Here is a 20,508-nt window from a genome sequence, read left to right on the forward strand (position 1 = left end):
TAGATTTCCTGTGTCTTTCTAGGGGGTTGTTAGACTGCATTTCACACACAAAATTCTGTTAGATTGGAATAACTTGCGAAAAGAAAAGCCGTCTACTGTAGGTGTCTGCGAGACATACAACATTTCTGTAACGACGCAGTCAAGGTAACGTTGCCTCAGCTCTATCGGCGGACACCGACAAACCACCCGCCCGGTCGGGCGCGGGTGGGCGAGATGGGACGGCAACTTGTCACGGCTGGAATCGTCTGCTGGCTGCTGTGTGCCACAGGTAGGGGCTATACCTATGTCTAGGCTCAACTTTTATTAATTTTATTATTTTTTTTTACCAAAGTACTTTATTTCAATATACAATTCATAAAATGTACAAAATGTATATACAATGTATTACATGATGGTTAGGTATATCAGCTCACCCCATTTTTCCATTGCTTTTGTGCGGGACAGTTTATACTACGTTGTTAGCACATTTTCAAAGTCGCTGTAGAAAATTGGAAAACAGTCTATCTCATTATACCAGTCTTTTTCTTTATTTCTAACGGATCGAGACATATAAACAGAGGGGTTCTTATTGAAATGGGTTTACAATTGAAATGGCAATATTTTTCAAAAGACAGACATGTTGCGATTGTTTTCTCTGTGTCACAGATACTCAATGCACTTTTTAAGAGTGTTGAAACTTTTTCAATTAATACAGGTGATGAGTTCAGATTCAGTACATTGTAGAAAGTACAATAAATACATACATAAGTACATAAAATAAGGATCTGTTGATTCATAACTGTTGACGCTGTTCCAGGCTGTGCGTCTATCTTGGCTAACGTTACTCACAGCCGTGTACGTTTTTCCAAGGACATATATTGTATGATGTCCTTGGTTTTTCCAAATTGAATTGCGTTATCTAGTGACTTGGGTGGATTAAACAACCTTATTCTTTTTGTAAGCTTGATAACGTGGTCTTATGATTGGCACTGGTTTATGCTAGGGTCACATTTCCAATCCGGGGCCCGACCGGGCTGTTTAAGAAAACAAAGAATAAAAGCTACATATCAAGAATATACATAACGTATGGTAAGGAATAATTTTTTTAAAGTTTTGTGTCTTTTGTTGTCTTCTTTATCATAGTTTTCGTTCCCACAAGCTGCCCGGCCGGGCCCCGGATTGGAAATGTGACCCTAGCATAAGTGACGATGATGACGTTCCAGCTGAAACTGACGTGTATTCTTATGATTGTGTCTATTGTGTTTGTAGTGTGTACATCTAAGCCTGTATCATTTGCTGATGTCTTATCTGCATGTAAATGCATATTTTGATACCTGGTTATACGTTGTAATAGGAAAACCTTGTATATCTTACCGGCCTCATGAAGAAATCGACAATTTCCAGTTGCTTGAGTAACTGTTTTGGGCGTATCTACCCTATTGCAATTACCACTGGAAAATAAACATTGTTGCGTGACATTATTTGTTTGCCCCACCCACTATTTCTGCTAGTCAAGGACGGACGTATTCATAACTGCACGTAGCCACTATCGGCGAGAGGCCCTCTGACGCCGTCAGTGCCTGGTCGCTGTATTTTCTGCATGAAAGCGTACACGTCCGACCTTCTGTAGTGCCGTTATTACCTATAATTATTACTGGATCCTTATTTCTTTTTGATTGTTTTCTGTCATTTCCTTGTATTTCTAATGTATGAACTGTGTTCTTACCTAATGTAATTGTTTTACATTTGATATTGATACTTATGTTTTTAAAGAAAAGGATTTTGTTCCATCCTAAATAGATAAATGTGACTATAGAAATGATGCAATTCATGTGCCACTTGCAGACTTTAAAGCATTGGTGAATCATCACCTTCGCCAAGAAGGTTATGCATAGGGTAGCGTTTGTGTGTATGTGTGTGTGTAGTGGACCAGCATAACTCTAGAATGCCTGAATGGATTGTCTTGGTATTTGGTATGTTGGTAGGTTTGATCTGAAAACGGTTAGATTTTGGGCCCCCTAGCGGCCTCTTACTGCAGCGGGACTTCCTGTTGTGATATCTCGTGTTCTGGACATGCTATGGAACTGATTTCTTAGTGGCAGATAGCTCTTTGGACAGAGAGTAAGTGATATGGGTTTGGACCCCCTAGCTGTTTTTTTTGAACTGCAGGAGCAGGTTTTACTTAAGACTTTGAAAGCGAATAACTCAAGAAGGGCTTGGTTAATGGTCATGATTTTTGGTGAGTAGATAGCTTGAGTGATGATTGACATGATTAGATACTTATCATGCAAATCAGTATCTAATTTGCATAACTTATGAGGAAAGTTTATACATCTCTCAAATTCCATGTTAGGACTCTCATACATGTGCCATATGTAACAGGAATAAAGAATTACTAATTGATATCAACTATGCTAATGAAGACCTCATTTAATTAGCATAATTTGAGAAATGATGCACTTGATGGATGGTCATGATTATTGATATGTAGATAGTTTACGTGATGCTTTGTATGATTAGACGATAATTATGCTAATCAGATTCTAATTTTCATAATTACGGAGGCAATTTTACAAACCCGATGTGTTCCATGATATGAATTTTCAAATATTTGACACTTGTAACTGAGGAAGAGAGGAATGTTGATACCGGTTGATAGAATTCATGCAACTGTATGCATAATTTGCATAATTAATGAGGAACTACTATAATTCCATACTGGTAAATGATGGCAATTTCATACTTGTGGCATTTGGAAGTAATGTGAATGTGAACATCATCGAATCAAATTATGCTAATAAGGATCTTATTTGCAAAATTGATGATAAATATTAGCATAACCTTCTTTCTTAAGCTCATACTTTGGATAACTTCTGTTATTTGGGTGGAGAATACGATCAACTGATATGATTTATACACTAAAAATCAATTGGCGATGGTATGAGGTCGTGGAACTCTAGTTCTGTATATGAGGCACATGACGGCCAATATTGGGTCGCAGCCGCGTTTAAAGATATTGTTTGATTCCTGGAGAATCTTCTCCAGAAATGTATTTCTACCTTTTACTTTATTGCTTATTGATCAGCTAGAACTAACTTAAACCTGAAAGCAAATGTTGGGAGGGTGTATCGTTAAGTTTTATTCTTTCCCGTTTCAGCCCCAATCATCGATTCCCAGTCCGATTCATCTAGCTCCTACTCCGATTCATCTAGTTCCTACTCCGATTCATCTAGTTCCGACTCCGATTACTCCTATAGCTATGATGATGGTGAGTGGCAGAGCATTAAGAGTTTTATTCACTACTCACTAATGAATGTATATATCTTAAGCTTTATAGAATGAACATTAATTTGTACATCCGTGAATATTTTCATGAGATATGCGCTGGAGTTCTTTGTACACAACTAAGTGTTGTATTGAAGCCGACCTTTCGGTGACCGTCTATCACCTTCCCCAGGACAATACTGGCTGGTTCTCATGATGATTATTAAGTTCCTTATATCTGTTTGCTTGTCAACATCTATGCCATATAATATCAATGCACTACTATACGTTTGGGACCACATTGTAAACTCAGCATGAACTACCGATCACATATATCACATAAATAATGCAAATGATTTCCAAAATTTACATAATTTATGCATGGTGATGTACACCTCAAAGTAACTTAAATGTCTCACAAGCATGGAATCCCATTATTTGCCACTAAGGAATCATCGTGTCATTTCTGCATTATCTATGGGATCTGTAAATGTTTCGCCTGCCATATCTTGCATACTTTGTTATGGGAAAAACATATGCAATTATCGATTTTCCTCATTAATTGTGCAAACCAATTTGTATCTCATAATGTACATCTATGTCTCCATCTATCCATCCAGAGGTTCTTAAGCCATGCTGACTAAAAATAACAGCCACACACACACACACACACACACACACACACACACGCACACACACACACACACACTCACACACAGACAGACAGACACACCCAAAAGCAGCAGGCCGTTCAACCAGATCCAAACAACCCTGTACAAACTACAGGTGAAGGGATTTGACTTGCCCTCGAAACTTGTGTTTCTAATTCCACAGTGCCCAGTGCGACTGAATGTGGAGGTAACCTGACTGCTCCCTCTGGCGGTCCTGTGACATCACCGAACTACCCCAATAACTATGGCAACAATGAGAACTGCGAGTGGTTAATCACCTTGCCGGCAGGAAGCGTCATTCGTCTTACGTTCGACAGTTTCAGAACTGAGGACCGTAATGACGTTTTGGTCATCTACAATGGAGCCAGTGATAGTGCTTCAGAATTACAAAGGTAATATCATAAACATTTAAACAACACTGTGATAAGGACTTTTTATGTTAAAACCAGGGATATGTGGCGATAACATATCAGAGGGAGACATAGACGCTACCAGTTTGAAAGCTTCAATCTATTATGGAAATCAGAAAGAAGGCGCTTTTTGTGTCTAATCTTGATCGCTTATTTCTTGATGTCCAGGTTAGCAGGTTATGAGCCGCCAATCAGTACTAGTCCTATCACCAGCACATCTAACACCATGCTCCTGAGGTTTACATCTGACCACAGTTCCACCCTCCGGGGGTTCCAGTTCTCCTACATAAGTAAGGCCTTTCATTACACTCCACGTTGTTGAGAAGATTAACAACGGTTTCAGATCTAATTGATGCAGATGAGGACCATGTTATATATCTCATACGAAACGTATTAAACCCTTTTAAGTCGAAAATTATGGAGGTTTCATATTTGTGACATATGTCATTTGGGTTGAAGTTATTATATGTAACGTTATATCACAAAACATGAGTCACTGACCTAGAGCATAGGGCATACCTGGCCCAAGTGTTGTTTAAACACCTTTCTTGTGTTTTTTTACTCCATGCTTTGTATGCTTTTAAAGAAGTGGTAATCCGGGAACTGTGAAGATAGAGACTAAATTTTGCATTGGTTTTCCTTCAGGCAGTTCAGCAGGCCAGTGTCTGGATCCTGGTGTTCCCACCAATGGGAACAGGGATAACAATAGTAGCTTTACATCAGGAGAGACAGTCAGGTACACCTGTAAGGCCGGGTACCAGCTGTGGGGGACTGCCAATATAACCTGCCAGTCGAACGGGAAATGGAGTGATGCTACACCATTTTGTGGAGGTGATGCATTGTGTTCTTAAGATCTTATGATGATGGTTGATTTCTATGAAGTTGCTGTTTACTTGTTTCCACTTCTATGTACTGTATGTCAGATCGAATGGATCTCGCAGTGATGTGTCTGAGTCTGGCCCGTGTGTATTATGTTTTTAGGACACAATGCCTTAATGTTGGTCTGAACATGAAAGTATATTGACCTTAATATGTGCCATATGGCCTAATGGTTACGGGCTGGCTAGACAAAGGACAAAAATAAGTCATCAGCAAAAAGTGCATTGTAAGCCTAAAAAAGGCCCAGAGAGGCCTGCTATGGAGGCTAGCTTTTCTCGACATGGACAACGTTACTCAGATGGGTAAAGATATAGGTAATGCATCTAATAAACGAACATCATCGTTGAAGATAGAGGTTTAGACTGTTCCGCACGACACATGTCGCTTGGTTAGAAGCTTTCCGACATCCTTCTCTGGCTGTGACTGGGTAGTCACGTGACCTTTTAGTTAAAGGTCACACAGGTCACATGACACGCCACACAGATCACGTGACACGAGAGTCACGTGAAAATCATGTACACGCAATTTCATGTGAAATATTGCTTTCACTTTGAAAATATCTTTTAACTATTGCATATTTCTGTGTATTTTGTAGTAGCATTTGAAAATCATAGTAGACTCTTGGAATCTTCTCGTTCTAGGACTCAATACGAAGTCGCAGTACGACTGTGACTTCGAGGTAGGTCTGTGCAGCTGGACCCAGTTTGTGGGCGATAACTTTAACTGGATTCGGCATCAAGGAGGGACTGACTCTGGAGAAACAGGCCCAACTACTGATCACACCCTGGAAACAGGTAAAACTGGAGTTCCGCGACCCCATACCTACCTGATGTTACCCTTTACGAATGACGTATTACAAAGGTTTCTCATTGAATATTCTAATAAGGTCCTCATTTGCCAGTGTTATATATCAGTTGACGATCTTGTCTACCCAACAAACCACAACTTGGTCAAAGTCTGGAAGTCCTATCTTAGCAAAGCAGGTTACGCTAGCATTTTCTCCTCAATTATGCAAATGATTTGCATATTTTATGTTTGATGATGTTCACTTCCCATTAACTTCCAAATGCCTCGGGTATCAGCGTCCCGCCATTTACCACTTTGGAATTATAGCATTTTCTCATTGATTTTGGAAATGATTTGCATATTTGATGTCTAGCGATGTTCCTCTCTTCATCAGTCACTGTACATATGGGGCATGTTTAAAGAACGCAGTGGTCCACTGCCACCTGTGGACCAGCTGTTCCTTCAGCCCTGGTGACGAACAGCTGGTGTCCTAGAATGTAGGTCGTCTTCACCTAGTATAGTACACTGCAACGGAAAATGAGAATTCCTGATTAATTGGGTTAATTAGGCCCTGCTTTGCGTAAAATACATCTCATCGTGTTAATCAACAGTTTCAGCATCAAAAACAAGGAAAGTCCAACAATCCCTGCGTATATTATTCTCATCCAAAGTTTTCAACGAAAAAGCCCACTGCAGTTGCAAATCAGACGCTAGGGGGGCGAACTTATACTACTTCCTCCTTGCCCCGAGAGCTGTCTTCCACTTAACAAATCATAGCACTTCGAATTCCAGAAAACTACATCTCAAACTTGGAAGCTGCAGTACCGTAGGTAGCCGCTGCAGTACCGTTGTTGGCCGCTAGGGGTCCATTATGAAACTTGACCTTCGCTTTGTCGACCCCTACTGGCGACACTCCAGTAATTGACGCAGGCGCAGAAGGCCAACTTTTAGGAAATAGGTTTGGTACCCTTGGTAAAAGTAGCTATAAAGGGTTATTTTCTAGGATATGTTGGTATTTCTGAGCTGGACGTTACAGGTAATGGTTTCTACCTTCTAGTTGTGTTGAAAAATCAGACTTGGATCCATGTTTGTGGTGTCTGTAGGCTGTAGAAGTTTGGTGTTTTTGTGTGATTATCAGGTAGAGAAGGAGGTCAGAGGTCAATTTTTATAAACACGGCTGGATTCGTAGGGGTTGTGCCGATTAGAAAGTTGAAATTATGCTCCAGATTGAAACTTTAGAGGCCTGACACCCCTGCCAATGCATGTTTTTCATGGACTAAAACTCAGGAAGGTGACTTTTGATAGCTTCTTTCTTACATGATTGCCATATATTAAGATAGGAAGCTTCATTACGCTTCTGTGGCCTACTAGATATAATGAAGATCCATCCACAGCTTACGCTGATTGTGCTATCCTTATTTTCCACGTAACACATGTAGCTGTAGAGATGCTGAACTCGTGAAAGAAATATCCAATTCTACTTCTTACTCAGACCAAGGCTGGTACATCTACATTGAGACTTCGTCACCTCGGATTGCAAACGACACCGCCGTCCTTCTGAGTGCAAACGTCCCGGCCAACCAAACCAAGTGTCTACAGTTCTGGTACCACATGTACGGCGACGATGTGAATGTTCTAAACATCAAGCTGTACGCCAATCAGACCTTTACCCAGCCCATCTGGACCAGGCAGGGGAACCAATGGAAGTCATGGCGACAGGCTGATGTGTCTTTCGATGGTTTACGTTCTCAGTACAGGGTAAGGCACTCGTTTACCAAAAGGACTTCACTGTAGTCCTTGGTACTGATTTTTGTTGATTGCTATATGTCAACTTGTTGTTAACATGCATGGTTTTGAATAATCCAACTTGTTTTAAATGTAGATACGATCAACTAAGCACTGTGACCTATATGTTCTTGCTGGTTGTAACGTTACTCATAGCAAAATCAACTCGTTGTAACAATAACATTTCTTTTTTCATAAAAAGATTGCTGTGGAGGCACTAAGAGGTCAGAGTCATCGAGGTGACATCGCGGTGGATGACATCACGGTGACAGACGGAACCTGTCCTTCTCCTGGTGAGACGGCTTTGAGATGCTTAGGCATTGATAACGTATTCCAAGTTTCAGAAGCTGACACGTGTGCCCCCGTTAAGAAGACATCGTTTTCTGAGGGGGGGAGGGGTAGGCTGAGGCTATGTGTGTAACCAACTCATGGAATCATTAGTACATTTTCTTGTGATTTCGTGTATGGACAAGTCTTGCTTTAAAAAATAGCCGATTCGAGATTGAAACATTGAAGGTAGCCATTTGGACTACACAGCAGAATACACAACCCCCCCCCCCCCACACACCAATTTTTCGGGGTAAAACGGTGGAATGACTTCTCCCAGACCTAGCGTGCGAAAGTCAGAGTTTCACGCGTCGGTTCTGCTTTAAAAGTACAGTTTGCATGGGTTATAAATTTCCACGAACGAATTCCTCTTGTAGTTGTTAATGCTAAGAGATTAACAACATGTCGAACAGAATTCTTGTTACCTTCGTCATCAAGGTTACGTTTTCGGGTCTTTGTGTCGGTGATGGTTTTTTTAACAAGTTTTTAGCCAGTTAGCTGACCTCTGTAGAGATCCTTATTCGCCAGTGACATCGAACACCAGCTGTGGAGGTAACCTGACTGCTCCTTCTGGCGGTCCTGTGACATCACCGAACTACCCCAGTAACTATGGCAACAATGAGAACTGCGAGTGGTCAATCACCTTACCAGCCGGAAGCATCATTCGGCTCATATTCGACAGTTTTAACGTTGATCAATACTTTGACTTTCTGACCATCTACGATGGAGCCAGTGATAGCGCCGCTCAGATGGAGAGGTAATGTTCCAAACAAATATGAACTTATATGAAACAACTCTTAAATATTACGTTAAGCAATTTATGAATTTTGCAATTTAACCAGAACTCGTTCTGACCGATCAGTATGTGACGTGCAAGCCGTCCATCTCAAAGCTTAATCATAATCATAATCACCATCTTTTGGATAATTAACTTAACAGAGCCAAGAAGTGCATTTTGTCTTAAATAGCTACTCCTTGTCTAGGTTAACAGGCCAACCGTCAGTCAGCTCAATCACCAGCACATCTAACATGATGTTCCTGAGGTTTACATCTGACAGCAGTGTCACGGCTCAAGGGTTCAACTTCTCCTACATAAGTAAGGTCTTTGATTATATTTCTTGACAGTGACCATGTTATCCTAGCTTTGTTGCGCTGTTCAATAATAACCTCCTTCGTTTTCTTTTTGAGTCTGTCCCCAGGCTTTTTACATTTTAAACTAGAGTTCCATGACATCATACCTTCGCCGACTGATGTTAGTCTTTTCGAGCGAATGCTTATCATGTGATATATTGCTTTCACTGTGAAAATATTTGATAACTATTACATATTTCTGTGTATTTTGTAGTAGCATTTGAAAATCAAAGTAGACTCTTGGAATCTTCTCGTTCTAGGACTCAATACGATGTCACAGTACGGCTGTGACTTCGAGGTAGATCTGTGCAGCTGGACCCAGTTTGCGGGCGATAACTTTAACTGGATTCGGCATCAAGGAGGGACTGACTCTGGAGAAACAGGCCCAACTACTGATCACACCCTGGAAACAGGTAAAACTGGAGTTCCGCGACCCCATACCTACCTGATGTTACCCTTTACGAATGACGTATTATAAAGGTTTCTCATTGAATATTCTAATAAGGTCCTCATTTGCCAGTGTTATATATCAGTTGACGATCTTGTCTACCCAACAAACCACAACTTGGTCAAAGTCTGGAAGTCCTATCTTAGCGAAGCAGGCTATGCTTGCATTTTCTCATCAATTATGCAAATGATTTGCATATTTTATGTTTGATGATGTTCACTTCCCATTAACTTCCAAATGCCTCGGGTATCAGCGTCCCGCTATTTACCACTTTGGAATTATAGCATTTTCTCATTGATTTTGGAAATGATGATCTCATTTGCATATTTGATGTCTAGCGATGTTCCTCTCTTCGTCAGTCACTGTACATATGGGGCATGTTTAAAGAACGCAGTGGTCCACTGCCACCTGTGGACCAGCTGTTCCTTCAGCCCTGGTGACGAACAGCTGGTGTCCTAGAATGTAGGTCGTCTTCACCTAGTATAGTACACTGCAACGGAAAATGAGAATTCCTGATTAATTGGGTTAATTAGGCCCTGCTTTGCGTAAAATACATCTCATCGTGTTAATCAACAGATTCAGCATCAAAAACAAGGAAAGTCCAACAATCCCTGCGTATATTATTCTCATCCAAAGATTTCAACGAAAAAGCCCACTGCAGTTGCAAACAAGACGCTAGGGGGGCCGAACTTATACTACTTCCTCCTTGCCCCAAGAGCTGTCTTCCATTTAACAAATCATAGCACTTGGAATTCCAGAAAACTACATCTCAAACTTGGAAGCTGCAGTACCGTTGGTAGCCGCTGCAATACCGTAGGTAGCCGCTAGGGGTCCATTATCAAACTTGACCTTCGTTTTGTCGACCCGGCCCCTACTAGATATAATGACGATCCATCCACAGCTTACGCTGATTGTGCTATCATTATTTTCCACGTAACACATGTAGCTGTAGAGATGCTGAACTCGTGAAAGAAATATCCAATTCTACTTCTTACTCAGACCAAAGCTGGTACATCTACATTGAGACTTCGTCACCGCGGGTTGCAAACGACGCCGCCGTCCTTCTGAGTGCAAACATTCCGGCCAACCAAACCAGTTGTCTACAGTTCTGGTACCACATGTACGGCGACGATGTGAATGTTCTAAACATCAAGCTGTACGCCAATCAGACCTTTACCCAGCCCATCTGGACCAGGCAGGGGAACCAATGGAAGTCATGGCGACAGGCTGATGTGTCTTTCGATGGTTTACGTTCTCAGTACAGGGTAAGGCACTCGTTTACCAAAAGGACTTCACTGTAGTCCTATGTACTGATTTTTGTTGATTGCTATATGTCAACTTCTTGTTAACATGTATGGTTTTGAATAATCCAACTTGTTTTAAATGTAGATAAGAGTAACTAAGCACTGTGACCTATATGTTCTTGCAGGTTGTAACGTTACTCGTAGCAAAATCAACTCGTTGTAACAATAACATTTCTTTTTTCCTAAAAAGATTGCTGTGGAGGCACTTAGAGGTCAGGGTTATCGAGGTGACATCGCGGTGGATGACATCACGGTGACAGACGGAACCTGTCCTTCTCCTGGTGAGACGGCTTTGAGATGCTTAGGCATTGATAACGTATTCCAAGTTTCAGAAGCTGACACATGTGCCCCCGTTCAGAAGACATCGTTTTCGGGGGGGGGGCGTAGGCTGAGGCTATGTGTGTAACCAACTCACGGAATCATTAGTACATTTTCTTGTGATTTCGTGTATGGACAAGTTTTGCTTTAAAAAATAGCCGATTCGAGATTGAATAGCCATTTGGACTACACAGCAGAACACACAAACCCACACACACACCAATTTTTCCGGGTAAAACGGTGGAATGACTTCTCCCAGACCTAGCGTGCGAAAGTCACACTTTCACGCGTCGGTTCCGCTTAAAAAGTACAGTTGGCATGGGTTATAAATTTCCACGAACGAATTCCTCTTGTAGTTGTTAATGCTAAGAGATTAACAACATGTCGAACAGAATTCTTGTTACCTTCGTCAACAAGGTTACGTTTTTGGGTCTTTGTGTCGGTGATGTTTTTTTTACAAGTTTTTAGCCAGTTAACTGACCTCTGTAGCGATCCTTATTCCCCAGTGACATCGAACACCAGCTGTGGAGGTAACCTGACTGCTCCCTCTGGCGGTCCTTTGACATCACCGAACTACCCCAGTAACTATGGCAACAATGAGAACTGCGAGTGGTTAATCACCTTACCAACCGGAAGCTTCATTAGGCTCATATTCGACAGTTTTAACGTTGATCAATATTTTGACTTTCTGACCATCTACGATGGAGCCAGTGATAGCGCCGCTCAGATAAAGAGGTAATGTTCGAAACAGATATGAACTTATATGAAGCAACTCTTAAATATAACGTTAAGCAATTTATGAATTTTGCAATTTAACCAGAACTCGTTCTGACCGATCAGTACGTGACGTGCAAGCCGTCCATCTCAAAGCTTAATCATAATTATAATCACCATCTTTTGGATAATTAACTTAACAGAGCCAAGAAGTGCAATTTATCTTAAATAGCTACTCCTTGATCTCTAGGTTAACAGGCCAACCGTCAGTCAGCCCAATCACCAGCACATCTAACATGATGTTCCTGAGATTTACATCTGACAGCAGTGTCACGGCTCAGGGGTTCAACTTCTCCTACATAAGTAAGGTCTTTGATTATACTTCATGACAGTGACCATGTTATCCTAGCTTCGTTGCGCTGTTCAATAACCACCTCCTTCGTTTCCTTTTTGAGTCTGTCTCCAGGCTTTTTATGTTTTAAATTAGAGTTCCACGACCTCATACCTTCGCCGACTGATGTTAGCATTTTCGAGCGAATGCTTATCACTCAGTATGTAAATAAGGTCCTCATTTGCAAACATTTCAAGTGATCCTTTTCTCTACACATTTCTTGCGTCTATAAAAAGCTGCCTCGAAAACATCAGTACCATAGCACGTCCGCAACAAAATGTTTCTCAAAGTAGTTTCATTGCTCATACATGCTTTTCTGACAGGATTTGAAGGTCAAACCAAACTACCAAACAATCTACCTAGCTACCAACTTAAAGCTACAAAGCTACCAGATATAGGGCTCTCCCCATTACGTCTATTTTTGATGCAGCGTTAAAGATATTGAGCTATTACCTTCAACCTCCGTGCTCCTTCCTCACACAGGAAGCGATGGCCCTGTATACAACAGCCTGGGCTGCTGGAGGGACGTTACTTCTGACCGCGCCATTCCGACACTCGAGGGGACAGATCCACGCCTAGATGGCAGCGACTACAAGACAAGGGTCAACGCTATTGAGAAGTGCTACCAGGTCGCACTTTCTCGTGGTTTCGCCGTGTTTGCTCTACAGAATGGCGGGCAGTGTTTCGGGTCTGCTAATAACACCTACAACAAGCACGGACCTTCCACAGCTTGTGCAGCGGACGGCGAAGGCGGGCCTGTGGCAAATGAGGTTTACCAGATTACAGGTCAGACCCCTGTATTTATGAAGGGTATAGAAACCAAAAGAAGGCGGTTTGCTATATTGCCGTGTAAGAAAAATAGCTGATTTATGCTAATGACCTTTATATCATTATACATGAATTATGCACTGACCTAGGGCATACCTGGTTTAAACAACTTTCTTTTATTTTTACTCTGTCTCCATGCTTTTAAAGAAATGATAATCCGATAACAGTAAAGATGGAGACTCAACTTTGCATTGATTTCCTTTCAGGCAGGTGTCTGGATCCTGGTGTTCCCACCAATGGGAACAGGGATAACAACAGTAACTTTACATCAGGACAGACAGTCAGGTACACCTGTATGGCCGGGTACCGGCTGTGGGGGACTGCCAATATAACCTGCCAGTCGAACGGGAGATGGAGTGATTCTACACCATTTTGTGGAGGTGATGCATTTTGCTAGAATTTAATAATGGTTCATTTCTATGAAGTTGTCATTTTGCTATTTCCACCTCTATGTACTGTACATGTCTTCGAATCTAAAGGATCTCGGAGTGATGTGTCTGAGTCCGGCCCGTGATATGTTTAAGGACATAATGCCGAAATGTTGGTCTGAAAATGAAAGTATAATGACCTCATCTGTGCAATATTTATTCAATTTTATTATTAATCTTTAGGGTAGTCCCTTCAGTTATCAAAGTAACTGATTTCCAAGGGAGCCCTATGTTACATATAACAAATCATAACAAATCAGGATACAAAAGGAATAGCTTAACATAAACCTCATTAGTGATCAATTACACAATCATATAACATAAAATAGGAATGATCAAACATAGGAGTAATAATTCAAAACAATAACAACTCAAAATCGCAAATGTCACACAATATGGGCTAATGTTTACGGACTGGCTGCACAAATGACCCAGCACAAAAAGAAGTCATCAGCAAAAGTGTATTATACGCCCCCAAAAAGGTCCAGAGAACATGCTATGGAGACTAGCTTTTTACGACATGGACAATGATACTGAAATGGGTAAAGATAAACAAAGATCTAAAGCTACAAAATGTATCTCAATTGACTATCTGACACTGGGAGATGCTTTCATGGCTGTATCTTTAAGTTATTTGCAATAAAAAGACAAAGGGTATTTTGCAGTAGCATTTGAAGATCACAGTAGACTCATGGAATTCTCGTTCTAGGACTCAATACGAAGTCGCAGTACGACTGTGACTTCGAGGTAGACCTGTGCAGCTGGACCCAGTTTGCGGGCGATAACTTTAACTGGATTCGTCATCAAGGAGGGACTGATTCTTTAGAAACAGGCCCAACTACTGATCACACACTGGAAACAGGTACAGCTAGAGTTTCACGACCCCATAACTTCACGAAATGATGTTTCGGGTGTGATGACATGTTTGAAAGAACGCAGTGGTCCACTGCCACTTGTGGATTAGCTGTTCTTCAGCCCTGGTGACGAACAGCTTGTGTCATAGAATGTAGATCGTCTTCACCTAGTATAGTACACTGCAAACATAAGGAAAATGAGTATTCCTAATTAATTAGGTTACTTAGGCCCTGTTTTGCACGTAATCAACAGATTCAGCACCCCAGACAAGGCAACTTCACCAATCCCTGTTTATATCATTCTCAGGCAAAGTTTTCAACAAAAAAGTCCACTGCAGTTGCAAACAAGACGCTAGTGGGCCGGAACTTTTACTTCTTCCTTCTTGCCCCAAGGGCTGCCCTCCACTAAAAAAAATCATAGCACTTCCAGAATCCACATCTCAAGCTTTAAACTTACGCTGCAGTGCTGTAGGTAGCCGCTAGGAGGTCCATTGTTGAACATGACCTTCGTTTTCTCGACCACTACAAGATATAATGACGATTTATCCACAGCGTATGCTGATTGGGCTATTACTATTTTCCACATAGCACATGTAGCTGTAGAGATGCTGAACTTACGAAAGAAATGTCCACTTCTATTTCTTACTCAGACCAAGGCTGGTACATCTACATTGAGACTTCGTCACCTCGGGTTGCAAACGACGCCGCCGTCCTTCTGAGTGCAAACATCCCGGCCAACCAGACCAAGTGTCTACAGTTCTGGTACCACATGTACGGCGATAATGTGAATGTTCTAAACATCAAGCTGTACGCCAATCAGATCTTTTCGCAGCCCATCTGGACCAGGCAGGGGAACCAATGGAAGTCATGGCGACAGGCTGATGTGTCTTTCGATGGTTTACCTTCTCAGTACAGGGTAAGGCACTCGTTTACCAAAAGGACCTCACTGTAGTCCACGTACTGATTTTTGTTGATTGCTATATGTCAACTTCTTGTTAACATGCATGGTTTTGAATAATCCAACTTGTTTTAAATGTAGATAAGATTAAATAAGCACTGTGACCTATATGTTCTTGCAGGTTGTACTCATAGCAAAATCAACTCGTTGCAATGATATCATTTCTTTTTGTACCAAAAGATTGCTGTGGAGGCACTAAGAGGTCAGGGTTGGCTAGGTGACATCGCGGTGGATGACATCACAGTGACAAACGGAACCTGTCCTTCTCCTGGTGAGACGGCTTTGAGACGCTTAGGCATTGATAACGTATTCCAAGTTTCAGAATCTGACCCATGTACCCCCGTTCAGAAGTCATCGTTTTCTGGGGGGGGGGGGGGATGCGTAGGCTGAGGCTATGTGTGTAACCAACTCACGGAATCATTAGTACATCTTCTTGTGATTTCGTGTATGGACAAGTCTTGCTTTAAAATATAGCCGATTTGAGATTGAAACATTGAAGGTAGCCATTTGGAGTACACAGCAGAACACAAAAACCCCCCCACACACCAATTTTTCCGGGTAAAACGGTGGAATGACTTCTCCGCTCCCAGACGTAGCGTGCGAAAGTCAGTGTTTCACGCGTCGGTTCTGCTTTAAAAGTACAGTTGGCAAGGGTTATAAATTTCCACGAACGAATTCCTCTTGTAGTTGTTAATGCTAGGAGATTAACAACATGTCGAACAGAATTCTGGTTACCTTCGTCAACAAGGTCATGTTTTCGGGTGTGTGTGTCAGTGGTGGTTTTAACAAGTTTTTAGCCAGTTAGCTGACCTCTGTAGCGATCCTTATTCCCCAGTGACATCGAACACCAGCTGTGGAGGTAACCTGACTGCTCCCTCTGGCGGTCCTTTGACATCACCGAACTACCCCAGTAACTATGGCAACTATGAGAACTGCGAGTGGTTAATCACCTTACCAGCCGGAAGCATCATTCGGCTCATATTCGACAGTTTTAACGTTGATCAATACTTTGACTTTCTGACCATCTACGATGGAGCCAGTGATAGCGCCGCTCAGATGGAGAGGTAATGTTCAAAACAGATATGGATTTTTATGAAACAACTTTTAAATATAAGGACTTTATAAATTTTGTAATTTATCCAGAAATCGTGCTGACCAATCAGAATGTGACTTGCAAGCCGTCCATCTCAAAGCTTAATCATAATCACCATCTTCTGGATAATCAACTAATCCGAGTCAAGAAGTGCAATTTGTCTTAAATAGCTACACCTTGATCTCTAGGTTAACAGGCCAACCGTCAGTCAGCCCAATCATCAGCACATCTAACATGATGTTCCTGAGATTTACATCTGACAGCAGTGTCACGGCTCAGGGGTTCAGCTTCTCCTACATAAGTAAGGTCTTTGATTATATGTCTTGACAGTGACCATGTTATCTTAGCTTTGTTGCGCTGTTCAATAATAACCTCCTTCGTTTCCATTTTGAGTCTATCTCTAGGCTTTTTATGTTTTAAAAAAAGCGATGAACCAGTAACTGTGAGGAAGGATATTGGAGTTTTCTTTTTACACAACCAGTACTGTCTTACCTGCTGACGCTTTGGTGTCTGTCAGACACCTTCTTCAGAGATTCTGACTGGAGTACTGCTTCTCGCTGCTATAAGTAGCTGAAGTAGGTGGCGCTTTTGCTGAGAGAACACAATCCCATTTGCAAACGCAAAAGCGCCACCTACGTCGGCTACTTAAAGCGACGAGAAGCAATACTCCAGTCAGAAGCTCTAAAGAAGGTGTCTGAAACGTCAGCAAGGTAAGACAATGCTGGTTATGTAAAAAGAAAACTCCAATATCCTATCTTCTACCTACCTGATGAAATTATCTTCGGATGTGAGGAAGTAGATTCATAATTATACTTTATTTTTCTGTCAGGCCGTGCCGCAGGTCATTGCTGGGATCCTGGTGTTCCTGCCAACGGAAACAGGGATAACAACAGTAGCTTTACATCAGGTACAGTCAGGTACACCTGTATGGCCGGGTACCGGCTGCGGGGGACTGCCAATATAACCTGCCAGTTGAACGGGACATGGAGTGATGATATACCAACATGTAAAGGTAAAATAAAAATCATTTAAGTTGGGCTTAGAACTTATTGGTTAATTGTACCTATAGCTACATGTATGTACAATTGAAGTACTGAAGCTATTGGAAGCTTGAGACATGAATTGTATTCAAACTTTGATTGTGATTGTTACACAGGGGGAGTCAGCGGTGCTAGTGTCACCAAAATGAAAACAGATCTGCAGTGGATGTCACTCGATGAGAGAAGGAAAATGTCCAGACTATGCATGATCATGATGTACAAAATGACTAATAAACTTGTGGACGCAACGACTTATAAGAATCTAATACCAGCTCAAAAAAGGACAAGAATAACAATAGCCATGCCTTTAAATATCAGACTTTTCAACCTAGGATTGATGTGTTCAAAAATTCGTATTATCCTAGAACGATCGTAGAGTGGAACTCGTTGCAACCAAGTACCGTGGAAGCATCCTCATTAGACGGCTTTAAACAATGCATGCATTTAGATATGCGAAGGTTAGACGTGACAGGTCGTTCCGCGTGCCTGCGAAGCTGGTGTGTTACGCCGAATGGCGGTTATACCGGCTATATAGATTCAGATACAGATATACATCCTGTGACAACACCCTGCCACTGCGCCATCGTTCTTGAGATATTGCAACGGAACCGCACGCACAGACGTGACGAAGGGAAAATTATACCTCCATTAATACAAAAAATTATACCTCTATACAAACTACAGTCTCCCTCTACAAAGAGACGGGATTCAACCTGCCCTCGTATCTTTATATTTCTTATTTCACATTGTACACAGGATGTGGAGATGACCTTACCGCTCCCTCTGGAGGTCCTGTGACGTCACCGAACTATCCCAGTAACTATGGCAACAGTGAGAACTGCGAGTGGTCGATCACGGTACCAGCAGGAAGCATCATACGTCTCACGTTTGACAGTTTCAACACTGAGGAACTTTATGACTCTCTGTCCATATACGATGGAGCCAGTACTAGTGCTGCAAGGCTGCAAAGGTAATGTTCTAAACACAACAAACAACATTCTGATGAGGGCTTTGTATTCAATGGTGCAATCAGAAATGGGTTTGACCGATTAGCGTGGGACATCCAAGCCACCTGACTGAAAGCTTCAATTTATTCTATGTTGGATACCCAAAAGAAATCTGGCCTAAATCCAGGAAATGTTATAAAAGAGTGGGTGTCTGAGTTTGACGTCTTATTCCACACTGTCCAGGTTAACAGGTCGGTCGTCAATCGGCCCTATCACCAGCACATCTAACACAATGTTCCTGAGGTTTACATCGAACGCATTTGTCACTCATCAGGGATTCCAGTTCTCATACATAAGTAAGGTCTTTGATTATACTTTTCACAATTGGCACGTTTTATGTGTACTGTTCAACTAGATAAACTCCCATAGTAAATGATTGTTCCCTTCTGACATGCTGGCAATGGCTCTCATCGCAAATTTCCCGTCGTACTAATGTAATTATCATGATGGCAGAAATCAATTTACGGGATAATCCGCCAATGGAACATGCATGGTGAATTTAAACTGTATTCGACGACGGTTTCTTTTAAAGAAATCATAAACCAGTGACTGTGAGGTTGATACATCTGCATTTATTTTCTCTCATGACTCAGGCAGTACGGCAGGCCAGTGCTGGGACCCCGGTGTGCCTGCCAACGGCAACAGGGATAGAAATAACTTTACATCAGGAGAGACTGTCAGGTACACCTGTACGGCCGGGTACCAGCTGTTGGGGACTGCCAACATAACCTGCCGGTCTAACGGGACATGGAGTGATGCTACACCAACTTGTGGAGGTAAAATGAAGATCATTGAAGTTAGGGTTATGATTTCTTTGTTAAGTGTACGTACACGTACACGTACACCAATACGTTGCTGAAGCAATTGGAAGCTTTAAGGCATGGATTCAACCCAAATGTTGATTTTGATTTTCATGCCTTAGCGCTTGAAGTCCCTGTTTATTTTTAAATCACCCAATGTCGGTATTGTTTGGTGCAGCTGATCTGAATATGCTAGGCTCATTATGTATGCAAATTAGGCCTCATTTACATAATTTATATCTATCAATGTTACCCTCTTTCTCAGTTGCATATGTCACATATTGTGAAGTCCTATCGTGGAAAGCAGAGGGTTTATAAAATGCCCTTATCGATTATGCACCTTGGAATCTGATTTGCATTATTGATATCTTGTCATGTCAAGCATCACTTAAGTTATTTATCCGCCAACCCAATCTCGAGTTATTCTCCTTCAAAGTCCCAAACAAAACCGGCTCCTGTAGTTCCAACATAGCTGCTAGGGGGCCCAGACCTACGTTACTTACTCTCTGCTCCAAAGCTATCTACCACACATAGTAAATCAAATCATAGCATTTCCAGAAAAGATGCTATCGAAACCGGATAAAGACCCTTATCATTTCCAGGTATCACCAGTTTCTACCCGTATACCAAATATCAAGACAATCCATCCAGGTCTTTGCGGGTTATGCTATTCATCCACATGCATACATACAATCATACAAACGTTACCAAAAACATAACCATCTTGGCGAAGGTAATTATCTTGTTCTTAACAAATAAAGTTCCCTAACCCGAGTGTCATTAAAATGAATATCTTTAGCTCCCAGCAGAATCCGCCTTGTTGGAGGTTCCGGCCCAAACGAAGGGCGTGTGGAAGTCCGACCGGCTGACAGTTTCATATGGGGGACCGTCTGTCAGGACCATTTCGACATACAGGATGCAGACGTTGTATGCAGAATGCTGGGCTATCACAGGGCCAATCAAGTTCGGACATACATGTATGCTTTTGTTGCCGCAGGTAGATTTAACTTCTTGTCTCACGTAACTACTTTCTTTACATATTAGTATTCAAAAACTCATCAAGCCTTTTGTTAAATGGTTTTGCAATGACTGC

At 41.7% G+C, this 20,508-nt stretch overlaps 1 protein-coding gene across 1 annotated transcript; it reads left to right on the plus strand.

Annotated features, from left to right (window-relative positions):
* The first annotated feature begins 9,503 nt into the window (after positions 1 to 9,503).
* Positions 9,504 to 11,116, plus strand: LOC136422438 (MAM domain-containing glycosylphosphatidylinositol anchor protein 2-like). Its single transcript, XM_066410210.1, has 3 exons — positions 9,504 to 9,645; positions 10,680 to 10,875; positions 11,110 to 11,116. The coding sequence occupies exons 1-3, from the start codon at positions 9,504 to 9,506 to the stop codon at positions 11,114 to 11,116; spliced, it is 345 nt and encodes a 114-aa protein (XP_066266307.1).
* Positions 11,117 to 20,508: the final 9,392 nt, after the last annotated feature.

The sequence above is a fragment of the Branchiostoma lanceolatum genome, chromosome 17 (genome assembly GCF_035083965.1).
Source record: "Branchiostoma lanceolatum isolate klBraLanc5 chromosome 17, klBraLanc5.hap2, whole genome shotgun sequence".
In the NCBI taxonomy this organism is placed as follows: Eukaryota; Metazoa; Chordata; class Leptocardii; order Amphioxiformes; family Branchiostomatidae; genus Branchiostoma; species Branchiostoma lanceolatum.

Bases quoted from the DNA above. Each gene is read 5' to 3' on its own strand.
- LOC136422438 (XM_066410210.1), top strand. From the start codon at position 9,504: ATGTCACAGTACGGCTGTGACTTCGAGGTAGATCTGTGCAGCTGGACC. The intron at 9,646-10,679 runs GTAAAACTGGAG...CTTCTTACTCAG, and splicing joins TGATCACACCCTGGAAACAG to ACCAAAGCTGGTACATCTAC.